Raw genomic sequence first — 13,454 nt, forward strand, 5'->3', positions numbered from 1 at the left:
CAGTATCTATCCCCCTAACTATACTGTCCCCTACCACTACCACATTTCTTTTTGTTCCCTCCACTTGAATGGCTCCCTGTACCACGGTGCTGTGGTCAGTTTGCTCTTCCTCACTGCAGTCCCTGCTCTCACCCACACAGAGAGTAAGAACCTCATAACTGTTGGACAAGGGCTGAGGCTCCTCCACCACTACTTCCTTGTTCCCTATACCTGCCTCACTCGTAGTCACGCCCACCTGTCCCTGACCACGGACCAAATTTGAATGAATTAATCTAAGGGGTGTGACTGCCTCCTGGAACACCATCCAGGTAACTCTCCCTCTCCCTGATGCGTCTGTGTTTGTAGCTCGGACTCCAGCTCATCAACACGGAGCCGTGGACCTTAATGGTGTCCACCAGCTCCCACATGTTGCAGCAGTAACACATCGCCTGCCCTGCCATCTCTAATGTATTTAGTTAATTGTTTAAGTTTTGAACGTTTAGTTTTTAATCCCGGCTCTTAATTTAAACCAATGCCCAAGAAAAGAGAGAAATACTAACCAACCAATCACTTCCCTGCTTTCCTGTGACGTCACTCCTTGTTTTTGTTGTCAGGGCCTCTGCTCTCGGGCCTTGCTCTGCCGCGCTGTTTATTTGCTTTTGCTTCACCTGTCATTCTTTTATGATGGTTCTCATACAAAGTTCATCAAGTCACTTGTGCAAGAGCTCTGTGTGTCATTTAAAGATGTGAAAAGGTTGCCTGCTTAGGATACCCTTATAATATGACAGCTTCTTGATCAGAAAGTTATGCGTTTGAGTCCTAGATCAGGCTTTAACCTTTTACCCAAGGTGATGCAGTGTGCTACTGAGGAAGTGTTGAATTGTCATGTGTGTGTTTCCCTTTGGGCGAGATGTTAAATTAAGGCTCCATCTGCCCATTCCATTAGTTCAAGCGGATGCTAAAGATCCTGTGATACTGTTCAAAGAAGAGCAGGAAATTCTTCCGGTGCCCTGGCCAACATTTCTCCCTCAACTGATACCACCAAAAAATAAAGATACTGCCAACCATTTCATTGCTGTTTGTGAGATGTTGTAGGGAGCGATTGGCTGCCACATTTGCAGATCACTGTGTTCCAAAAACAACTAATTTTGTGGATTCAACATCTGTGAAGTGAATAAGTGAATGTCCGCATACATTTAGACATGGGCAACATTCCAAGCTTGGGCTGCTAAATGGCAAGTAACATTTACGCCACACAGTGCCAAGCAATGACCACCTCCAACAAGCGAGAGGCTAATCGCCTCGCCTTGACACTCAATGCATTACTATTGCTGAGTCCCCCACAATCAACATTCTGGGAGCCACCATTGACCAGAAACTCAACTGGACCAGCCATATAAATTCATTGACTACTACAGCAGATCAGAGACTGGGTCTCACCTCCTGACTATGAAGCCTTTCCATCACCTACAAGGCACAAGTCAGTGTGATCGAATACTTCCCACTTACCTGGATGGGCGCACCTGAAACAACACTCGAAGCTGAACACCATCCAAAACAAAGCAGTTCACCTGATTAGCACTTTGTCTACGAGCGTAACCATCCACCCCTTCCACCACCAATGTACTGTGGCTGCAGTGTGTACTATCTATAGGATGCACTGCAGCAACTTGCCAGGGCTTCTTTGGCAGCACCTCCCAAACCAGTAATGCCTGCCACCTATAAGGAGCATAGGAACCTCTAAGTTCCCTTCCAAGTCACACACCATCTTGACTTGGGCATAGATTGGCGTTCCTTCGTCGTTGATGGATAAAAGTCCTGGATAAGAGTGAAGTAGTTGACTCAGAGACTAGGGTCCAGTATATTTAAATAAATGAAACTACGATGGTATGAGGCACGAGTTGGCTAGGATGGATTGGGGAACATTACTTAAAGGGTTGACGGTGGATAGGCAATGGCATACATTTAAAGATCTCATGGATGAACTGCAGAATTTGTTCATCCCTGTTTGGCATAAATATAAAACAAAAATGGTGACTCAACCGTGGCTAACAAGGGAAATTAGGGATAGCATAAGATCCAAGGAGAGGACATATAAATTGGCCAGAAAAAGCAGCAAACCTGAGGATTGGACGCAGTTTAGGTTTCAGCAAAGGAGGACAAAGGGATTAATTAAGAGGGGGGGGAGTATGAGAGTAAGCTTTCAGGGAACATAAAAACTGACTCAAAGCTTCTATAGATATGTGAAGAGGAAAAAATTGGTGAAGTCAAGCGTAGGTCCTTTGCAGTCAGAATCAGGGGAATTTATAATGGGGAAGAAAGAAATGGCAGACCAATTAAATACATACTTTGGTTCCGTCTTCACAAAGGAGGACACACATAACCTCCCAGAGATGTCGGGGAACATAGGGTCTATTGAGAGGGAGGAAATGAATGAAATCAGTATTTGTAGGGAAATGGTGTTAGGGAAATTGACGGCATTGAAGGCCGATAAATCCCCAGGACCTGATAATCTACATCCTCGGGTACTTAAGGAAGTGGCCCTAGAAATAGTAGATGCATTGCTGGTCCTCTTCCAAAATTCTATAGACTCTGGAACAGTTCCCATGGATTGGAGGGTAGCTAATGTTACCCCACTATTTAAAGAGTGGGGAAAATGCTAGAGTCCATTATAAAAGATGTAATAGCAGAGCACTTGGAAAACAGTGACAGGATCAGACAAAGTCAACATGGATTTACAAAAGGTAAATCATGCTTGACTAATCTACCGTACTTTTATGAGGATATAACTGGTAGAATAGATAAGGGAGAACCAGTGGATGTGGTGTATTTGGACTTTCAGAAGGCTTTTGATAAGGTCCCGCATAAGAGATTAGCGTGCAAAGTTAAAGTGCATGGGATTGGGGGTAAGGTACTGATTTGGATAGAGAACTGGTTGGCAGACAGGAAGCAGAGAGTTGGAATAAACGTGTCTTTTTCCGAGTGGCAGGCAGTGACTAGTGGGGTACCGCAGGGATCGGTGCTGGGACCCCAGCTATTCACAATATATATTGATCTAGACGAGGGAACTAGATTTAATATCTCCAAGTTTGCAGACGACACAAAGCTGGGTGGGTGTGTGTGCTGTGAGGAGGATGCAGAGAAACTCCAGTATGATTTGGACAGGTTGGGTGATTGGGCAGATGCAGTATAATGTGGATAAATGCGAGGTTATCCACTTTGGTGGCAAAAACAGGAAGACAGATTATTATCTGAACGGCAATAGATTGGAAAAAGGGGAAGTGCAACGAGACCTGGGTGTCCTTGTGCACCAGTCGCTGAAGGTAAGCATGCAGGTGCAGCAGGCGGTTAAGAAGGCAAATGGTATGCTGGCCTTCATAGCGAGAGGATTCAAGTACAGGAACAAGGATGTCTTGCTGCAGTTGTACAGGGCCTTGGTGAGACCACACCTTGAGTATTGTGTGCAGTTTTGGTCGCCTTATCTGAGGAAGGATGTTCTTGCCAAGGAGGGAGTGCAGCGAAGATTCACCGGACTGATACCTGGGATGGCAGGAATGATGTATGGTGAGAGATTGGGTCGATTAGGCTTATATTCGCTAGAGTTTAGAAGAATGAGAAGGGATCTCATTGAAACTTATAAAATTCTAACAGGACTAGACAGACTAGATGCAGGAAGGATGTTCCTGATGGCGGGGGAGTCCAAAACCAGGGGTCACAGCCTAAGGATAAGGGGTAAGCCATTTAGGACTGAGATGAGGAATTTCTTCACCCAGAGAGTGGTGAACCTGTGGAATTGTCTACCACAGAAGGCAGTTGAGGCCAATTCATTAAATATATTCAAGGAGTTAGATATATTTCTTAAGGCTAAAGGGATATGGGGAGAAAGCAGGGACAGGGTACTGAATTTGGATGATCAGCCATGACCTCATTAAATGGCGGAGCAGGCTTGAGGGGCCGAATGGCCTACTCCTGCTCCTATCTTCTATGTTTCCTACCTAACGTCATTATGGGAGTTCCTTCACCACATGAACTGTTGCAGTTAAGGAAGAATGCCCACCAGCATTACCTTCTATGTGCAACTAGGGATGGGCAATAAATGCTGGCCCTGCCAGTGATCCCAACATCCCAAGAGTGAATAAAAGGAAAGACTAGACACTGTTTCAGCCTTTCATCAGAGCTCCCTCTCCACAGATGCTGACTGACCTAAGTGTTTCCAACATTTTCTATTTTTGTTTTGCGTTCTAGTATTTGCAGTTTTCTTTTATTGGCCCATAAATTCCCTTCCCTACAGGTGTGTATGCGCTGTGTACTCATCCGTAGGGCCAACGGAAGTGCCGGTTTCAGGCATGCGCTGGAAACCGGAACTTCCGTTCTCTGAAAAAAGGGGTTCGCAGGTCAAATGCCTGCGCCGGAAAGGCAGCGCGTACACCAGGAACTTCTGTTTTTTTCGAGGTTGATGCAGTCCGGGTAAGTCGGTAGCAGCTGCGCCTGGAAAAGCAGGCGCAAGGCCTGCTTTTAACAAGGTAAGAGGTGATATCAGTAAAATAACTCTTTTTTAACACTTATTTATAATTTTAAAATACTTTAAAGGAAGGTAAGTTTATTTTTAGCCCTGTTAAAAACTTTATTTGTTTCAAAAATTAAAATTTTTGTTTAAAATAGTTAATTTATGTAATTTAGTCATTTAAAAAAAAAAAAAAATTTTAAATTTATTTGAAGTTTTACTTATGTTTTGAGGGTGATCTCTATTCATAGATTTGACAGGTCTTCCTGCGAACTAGCTGTGCCCCTGGGATACGCATGCCCTGCGCACCAGCAGTTTGAGGAGGCACATCAACGGAATTCTATGCCGACCCAGAGCATTGCGGCCGGCGCGGTTCGTTTGTGCAGGTCGGGGGCTTACGCCCGCGGGAAGCCTCCGACCAGAATTTCTGGGCCATTATAATTTTGTGAATTGCTATCCAGTAGTTCAGTGCAAGATTTCATTGCAAAAATGCAAGTATTGACATTTCTGGATGGTTTAAATCAAATAGATTGTCAGTAGTGACAGCCTTCTTTCAACTGTAACGCATTCATGTTTGTGCTTAAACAATAGATTAGCCCCTCATAACTCTGTAAAAAATGACAGTAGTCCAACCTAGCGGATTTTAAGCATCCCAAGGAAGCTGGGATTCTTCATCCATTTAGAGTAATTGTTAGTGCAGCATCTACCATTCTTACATATTTGGTTCCAAACACCTTTGGATATTGTTTCCTTATTACTTGATCACTTCATGGCAATGCAGCTTGAAACATGCAAAACTTCTTGGATTGTAGAATTAAACCACAATCTTGTGCCAAGATCAGATCAGCCATGATCTCATTAAATGGCGGCGCAGGCTCAAGGGGCCAAATGACCTACTCCTGCTCCTACGTCTTATGTATCCCGAGGCTGATGGCAACAGCTATCTTTGTGGTCCTCGATGGAATATATTTTCTTGTGCAATAGTATCCAAAGCTCCCACTGTTCGAGGAAGATTAGGTGAACTAAGAACGTCTTAAACTGGTGATCTCAAGACAAATGTTCTGTACAGATTACTTCTGAAGATGCGGTCTTACACTGACCTATTTCCTATATTAGATGGGGTATCTGGATCTAATGCTGTAGACGCAGCCCATGCCTTTCAATGCATCAATAAACTTGAACTTTTAACAGCATGATTGACCCAGTTTTTTGAGAAATAAATCCACAAGTAATCAATAAGACACTTTTCCCCCTTACTTTGAAAGCTCACTATTTAATCCATGAACTTTTTGCTTTACTAATTAGCTTCCCCAACTATATCTACTGGTTTAATAGGGCACTACAGTTAAACATTTTGCTTAAAATAGGTTAATTAATTTGCCTTGATTGCAATACATGTGTTTCCTCTCCAAAGACAAAGTATATGGCACAGATAGCATTTTCTTGGAATTAAGTGCTGACATTCTATATAGATAAAACCAAGAATATTTAGATTGGGCTGTTATGTATTTGGTTTGCTTAAAGTTAATTACCAAGTATCAGTTGGTTAACTGGGCAATGCTTTAGCCGTGATGCATCAATAAAGTAAAGGCTCCATCTCCTTCATTTGTCCAACTTCTATGTACAAATGAGTAAACCTTTATCTAATTGGGAATGCTTCCCTTGAAAATATAAATAATCTTAGTTAAACCTGATGTAAAATGAGAAAAGAAACCTGGGACTATTTTATGAAACCTGGAACTATTTTATTTCCTTTTTAGCAGGGCTTGCCGCTTTCCATGTATGGGAATGCTATGATTCCTCCACATCCACAGTTGGCTGATGGCCCAGGGGCTCCTCTTTTTAATGGACTTCATGCTACAGACCCTGCCTGGAATCCTATGATAAAGGTTGTCACAAACTCCTCTGAGAATGCTGACCCCCAACAGGTGAGAATAAAAATGAACTTTGTGAGCTTTATTAATGTGGGGATTTAGAACTCTTTAAATTCACAATAGGATTACATTGCATAAGTAAAATTGCAAAAAAATGACATAACCAGCATTGTGCATCAGGTTTCTGCTCTGAGATTCTTGAAGTTGTCGCTGCTACCCAGCTATACACTTGCCACTCACTACTCCCTGTTCACATCCTCCAATCTGACTTTTCACCAAACCACAGCACCAAGACTGCCATGGCCAAAGGTATGAATGGAATCCTATATGACTGCATCCGGAGCTTGTTGTCCCTTCTCTTCGTCCTTGTTCTCTCTGTTGCCTTGACAGTGTTGACCACTCCATTTTCCTTGTCCTTGATGGGTTCACTGCACTCTCGTGGTTCCATTCAGTTCCTGCATCCCAAATGTCTTTTTCTCTTGTGCCACACAGTCACCTCTGGTGTGTCTCAGAGCTCCATCCTTGACACGCACCTATATAATCTATGTACAATCCCTCAACAACATCATCCACAAGTACAGGGCTAACTTTCACGTGCGCTGATGACACCCTACTCTATCTCTGTGCCCCCACCCAATATTCAGAAGCTGTTGACTTGCCTGGCATCTGTCTAGTCCTGGATGAGTTGAAATTTCCTCATGATTTAGTAAAACTTAAGCAACTGTTGAAGTAGCATACTTTCACACAAAAGTCTGATTTGCATCATATACACGATGGTGCATCTTTAGTCAGTGGGTATCCATTCTTGTAATGTATGCACAATTTGCTTATAATCATGGGACATGGGCCGATAAGTTTATTTTTGCCTTTATAACATTATTGTGGCAACAACATTTGCTTGCCTCAATAACTTAGCTGTTGCTCTGAATAATGTGTAGCAGTGAACATTCATGGAGTGGTAATATTGGGTTGCTTAGATGGTGCAAGTAAGAACCAAGCAAACAAAAGTTTTTTTAAACAAAGAAAAATTATTCTGATGGGGGGAGAAAAGGCAAAAGAATTTAACTGACTCAAAAAAAAAAAAAAAAAAGCTCCAGACCATGAATTAAGCTGACCCACCCTTGTCTGTTACTGGAATGATTTCTCTTTATTCCCTCTTCCCTAATGTTCGAGCCTTAAAAACTTCAAATCTTAATGATGGAAAGTGTTCAGTGTTCTATGGTATTTACTTGCAAATGTCTACAATAGGACTATAGATGCCATAAATAAAATTCAGTTTTAATGAACTTTTACAGGTGTGGCCTGGAACCTGGGCACCACATATTGGTAACGTGCATCTGAACCATGTCAACTAGAGGACGCAAGCATGCCCACAAATTCCTGACTTGTCTTTCTGAGATTGAAACTAGATTGATCTGGGAAGACATTAACAGGACAAAACTTTTCTGATGTGCCTAACTGAAATTCTGTGTGGGCTGTTACGCATGAACTTAATTGATTTACCACTGTCTATGAACAAAGTGATCACCTGCATAGCAGGTTCGGTTCTCTGGTTAGTTTAGCCATTTTGACTTAAGACTTGGGACAAACTATTCTTGTGCTGCTGGCTAAACAGTACTGTAAACTGCTTGTATGCAGCCGAGGACTAGATAATTATGTGAATTAATCCAGATGTTTTAGAGTGGTAAATACATGTATAATTGTTTACATACTAAAAAGGGTTAAAACGAGAGTAAATTTCATGTCGTATAGTGGCTCTACTTTATGTAGCCTGTATTAATGTGAAATATTTACCTTAATATTCAATAAAAATGAACAGTACCTCATTTTTAGCGTCTTTATTGCTGGTGGTTAATTATTTGGATTATTAAAGACAACTTGTATTTTGGGATGCAAGTTATAAATACATCTTGATGTTTCTGAATGTTTACTCTGTCTTTAGTACAGATGCAGAAACAATGTTGAAAACATTCTAGTTGAGTATCTTTGTGGAGCTGTGTGTACCTCAGTTTAATTTCTCCGTGTGTGTGTGTGTGTGTGTGTGTTTTCCTTTTGGCATATGCCACAATTTAGCAAGTCCGAAAACTTTATCAAACTATGTTGTTAGGTTATGGCAGGTAGGTATGAGATTTTTTAGTTCTAACTATTTTGTCTTTTTCATATTCAGGAAAGAACTATTGGTGATTACTGATATTTCTGAAAACATACCATTGACTATTTGCATTAAATTAAAATGTTGATGGGCTAAATTATTCATCCATAATATGGTTAGACCCCTGGTTGCTCATATTGCAAGCCCACTTATATATTTATTTCACAATGGGCTTCTCTGAGGCTAAGACCACTGTTGAATGAAGGGGCATCATTGGAGCAGACAGACCAGTTGATTTCCCATTCATATTTTACATAGTAGAAGCAGGAGATGCAACATTATCATGATGGATTATTCTCCATGATACAGTACCATGAGCAAGGTAAACGATTCACTGGGAAATACGACCTTTGCCCATTTTTTTTTTTAAATACTTTTTTCTGGAACTGTGCTATGTTGTTTCATCCACTTGCATTTCTATAAGCAGCCAGATTCTGGCAGTTACCGCTAGTTTTCTCTTGATACCGAGCCAGTTTTTCATCCAGTGAGTTTGAATTTTGTTAATATGTTCCAGCAAATATATTTCTGGATTTTATATATAGTTTTGTACAAAATCTTGGTTAAAAAATGTTAATCTTCTATAAGAATTCATTTTCTGTAACAAATGGTCAGAACCATGCATATCATTTGTGGCCTGCAAGCTTCATGAAAAGTAGTTATATAAGGAAGCATAAAAAAGCATCCACATACTTAATTGCAAGGCTAGAATGGCAGATGCAAAGTCTTCTGGAAACATACAAGTGAGATTGTTACTATTGGCCATTTGCACTAAGGAAAAAACACAAGAAAAAGTATCTGAAAAGTGCATCAGTTCAAAGTCCGAATTGGCATTAGAATAGATTGTGGCTAAATGTGCACATCCGACTGAAGTACAATGTGGGAGAGGATTTGCTGTTAATTTCTTACCTTCCAGCCTTTGGGGGTGAGCAGTATAGTACCGTGGGCTGTTTCCATGGATATGCCCAATGTAGTGAGCCTCCGTGTTGGTAGGAAAATATTTTTGTAATTTTCAACTTTAACACACCCGATATCCCCATTCTGGGTGACTGGGGTGAACATAATGCCAGGATATATCTGGAATCTCTGAAAATCAACTCATCAGAGGTAGCAGATATTGAGATCAGCATGAGTGATATTATCGATAACGACAACTGAAAGCAGCAGAGCATGATTCATATTTCTCACTGCAGTTTCCCGGTTCCTCTGTAGTAGAAGGCACAGCATGATGTACCTACTCCATAAGTCTGAAGAATTTGCAGGCCTTCCCATCCAATCTTATGAGGTAAGTGAATTGAGTTTGCTCAGGCTGCATCCTAAAATTCCTTACCATTTTAAGTAAGATCTCAAATTTGCAGAATAGAGCTTTAATTCCCTCACATAATTTGGTGACAGCCTTTGGGAAGTCTTCTAACAGATTGAATTTCAAGGAGTCCAGAAATTTGGACATGAGGCATTCTTAGTTGGGTAATCTGTAAACGCATATGGCCGCTTACAAGGTCTACTAAGCAAACTTTTTGTGGCATTGGGTGGACCAGCTACTAAAATTTTGCTTAATATCAAAGTAGGCTTTACAACAACAGCTTACATTTTATGCAAAGTCTTTAACTAACTTAAAAATCCCCCAAAGCAATTTTTACATGGAGATAGAAAAGTGGGTGAGCAATAAAGGGGGGGGGTGCGCGTTGAAGAGAATGACCAAGGTCTGGAACGATAAGACCTTTGAGAAGGCTTTTAAAGGAGCAGAGCAAAATGGAAAGACAATGATTAGGAGGGAAGTTTGAAAATGGAGCTAACACAGCTGAAGGTTCTAATACCAATGGTGGAAGGTATTGTAATAGTAGAATCTAGATGTGACAAAAGCATGAATAAGGAAGGGTTTGTGTTTGAGATGAGGTAAAGGCAGACAATGTTGCATAGGTGGAAGTAGGTGATTTTGGTGATGTATAGGATATGGGATTTAAAGCTCCGCTCTGGGTTGAACAGGGCACCAAGGTTTTGGACACTGGTTCAGTCTGCATGAGTGGCCACGTGAGATGGAATCAATGGCAAAGAAGTATGGCATGAAAATAATAGCTTTGGTCGTCTTGATATTAAGTTGGAGCTCATCCATGACTTGATGTTGGACAGCACAGAAGTGGTCACGGGGTTGAGAGCAGTGGAGGTATAAAGCTGGGTGTCATGGGCATAAATGTGGAAGCTGACTTCCTGCCTGCAGATGATGTCACTGAGGAGCAGCATGTGGAGGAAGGGGCCAAGGATTGATCTTGGGACGGGAGACTCGAGATGAGTAGGGATCGGAAAAGATGTTCCTGGATATGCACTAGCTGCATTTGGATAGATACAAGTGAAACCATGCTAAGACAGTCCCATGGATCTTGCCAACAGAGGAGAATGGCATGGTCCACCATATCAAATGCTGCAGAGGTCAAGGAAGACCAGGAGGCATAACTCACCATGGTAGCAGTCACAGAGGATGGTCATTTCTAACTTTAACCATGGCTGTTTGTGTTGCAAGGAGAGTGAAAACTTGACTGGAAGGATTTGAACAAGAAGTGTTGAAAGAGATGGGCAGAGAGCTGGGAGGCGATGACATTTGAGGACCAAAAGGGAGATTAGAGACGGAGAGGGCAGATGGGTTGAAAGTTTGTTTTGAGTAGGGAGTGAAGACCGAGAAAAGGGAATTACCTTTACAGTTTCAGCTAGCATTGAAACCAGGAGGGAAAGTTCAGTTCTCAGAAGTTGAGTGGGGAGGTGAAGGGGATAGGAGGTCATGGAAGAAATGAATGAGGGGAGGGACATGTCAGGCAGTGTAACCTACTTTATTATTCTTTGAGTAAGCCCAGAGCAAATCCTGCTAACGTGAATTTAAACTTTACAGAGCCAATTTTGATCCCCTCCGCTGGACGGGAATGAATCAGTAACACAATTAAAATAACCGCAAGATTTTGCGCCATTTTGGTTGGGGCCTTGAAATGGGCAGCCTAGGTGTCTGCAGGAAACAGACACGAGCCTCATTATCTCATGCAAATCGGGGTCCTGTAATGTCAATAGGATACCAGTGCAGTGGCGGAGTGTGTAGCACACATAGGTACTTGGTGTTAAACAGCCTAAAACGTCCTTGAAGGGAATAATGCAGGCCACTCACAAAAAAAAAAAAAAGTTTTTTTTAAAAACAGGTTTGTGAATGATTTCTCTGGGATTAATGTTCCTCCTGGCCACACAAAAATCAACCCCTGCAATGCCCGATCCTCTGTGGTCCTCCCAAGATTACCCTCAATTTCCTGCCTTAACTTACCTGGACTGGCTCTGCTCCACCGTGGAGTCACTGGATTTCCTGTTCCTTTGGATCAGCAAGCTGCTCCAAATGTATGAGCTGCTTGCCGACAGAATGATAAGAGACCGAACTGTGAAAAGTGGTCGGACCTTGGACCACTACCGTCGGACTGGCAGTGGTCCAATCCATTTCCAGATAAATTTTCACCACCGCCCTACAGATCAACACTTTTTTGTATGCTGGCACAGAACAGTAAGTTTTCCTAAATAGATTTATATTCAAATTTAAGCTGCTTTGATTTCAAATTTCTCACATTTCCCTCAAGCAGCTGAGCTTTTCCTGTGCTGTCTGCTCACCGTGCATTGCTTTCCTGCATGAAATCCAGAGGGTTTGTTCAACTTTCATCAATGAGTTTTGAGATTGTTAGTACAGTATCTAAAGAGCAGTGATAAAATAATGGGAAGTGAAGGTGGTTTGAGCTATGATGGGTGAGGAGATTAGCAGCAGAGAGCGACAAAGACACTGATGTTTTATGGGCAGGTGGTTCGCAGAGTGAAACATAGGTGAGTAAGTGAGTGAAGCACTTTCATTGAGGAAACTGCCAGACCGTGCAGACAGTGACCAGGAAACACAAACATTCCAAAAGCTGCACAATTCTAGATTGGGCAAATGTGAGAATCACAGAATCTATAAAATTCTCAATAGTGAGTGGTTAAAATGCTCACTCCACACTCCTAAAACCATGTTCCCCACCCTTCCCTCTATAAATACTACTTGTGTGATGTACCTGCCAAGCATCCACATTTTCCTTGAATCGGTGTTTCACATCTGATGTTTGCTTGTCTGCATTTGCAGCTAAATATCAACAGAACTGTCAAAATTCTGTTCACACTTCCTGTGCTTCAGAGCCACCATGCTATTCACTGCAATTCAGTTTAAATGTGGCATACTGCTATATCAGGTTTCGTGAGTCAGAATAGGAGACTTGGAGAGGTTGGGAGGTGGTCAGACTGTAACCCTTCCAGGATTAGTTAGTTTTGACTTAAAATGCAGGATTACAGTGAACTCCAGGAAAATACAACAAATAATGTCAAAACTCTGAATTTCTGGGGGCAAAGGGTTGGCATACCTCAATTTCCCCCCCCCCCCCCCCCCCATAGCAAATAAAACTTGCACCGCCCCCCCCCCCCCACACACACACACAACCTTAAGAAATGTTATAGATCTGCCACTGTTATAAATTGCAATTTTATGTACCTTTTCCCCCCCCATACAACACAAGTAATGCAATGTTGGGTATGCCTGCTTCTTAAGTTAGACAAGTCTTTGACTTATTACATTTTCAGGGATTTTTGGAGGCTTTATGAATTGTTTTGAAACTGTTGATCAGCTTTTGTGAATTTTTAAAGGATACGTAGCCATTACAAGTTTACTATCAGTGCAATTTGTTTGGGCTTTGTACCAACACTACATTTGTACTGTGTAAATCAGGTGTCTGGGCCTAATTGATTCTAAAGATAGTTTATCTGGAAATGGGGAACCCCTTTAGGGAGTCTCACTCCACTGAATTATCAGATCAAGCTCTGACCCCAGGATCCAACTGCATTTGCACTTTGGGCACATTCACACTGTAAAGAAAAAATAACTTGCATTTATATAGCACCTTTCATG

General features: G+C 41.8%; 1 protein-coding gene across 15 annotated transcripts in view; it reads left to right on the forward strand.

Moving 5' to 3' along the window:
* ankhd1 (ankyrin repeat and KH domain containing 1) overlaps nt 1–8,178 on the forward strand; it is a 170,232-nt gene extending 162,054 nt beyond the window's left edge. For 12 of the 15 annotated variants that reach the window (XM_085995510.1, XM_085995500.1, XM_085995505.1 and 9 more), the window contains 2 exons: nt 6,244–6,411; nt 7,653–8,178. In XM_085995510.1, the coding sequence (XP_085851636.1) occupies nt 6,244–6,411; nt 7,653–7,712 (228 nt within the window). In that variant the 3' untranslated portion in view covers nt 7,713–8,178. The remainder of the gene's footprint in view (nt 1–6,243; nt 6,412–7,652) is intronic. The other 3 variants (XM_085995499.1, XM_085995503.1, XM_085995513.1) reach the window with 1 other exon arrangement.
* Nucleotides 8,179–13,454: the final 5,276 nt, after the last annotated feature.

Source organism: Somniosus microcephalus, chromosome 8 (assembly GCF_052327205.1).
Source record: "Somniosus microcephalus isolate GS21.2 chromosome 8, FLI_Smic_1.0, whole genome shotgun sequence".
Taxonomy (NCBI): Eukaryota; Metazoa; Chordata; class Chondrichthyes; order Squaliformes; family Somniosidae; genus Somniosus; species Somniosus microcephalus.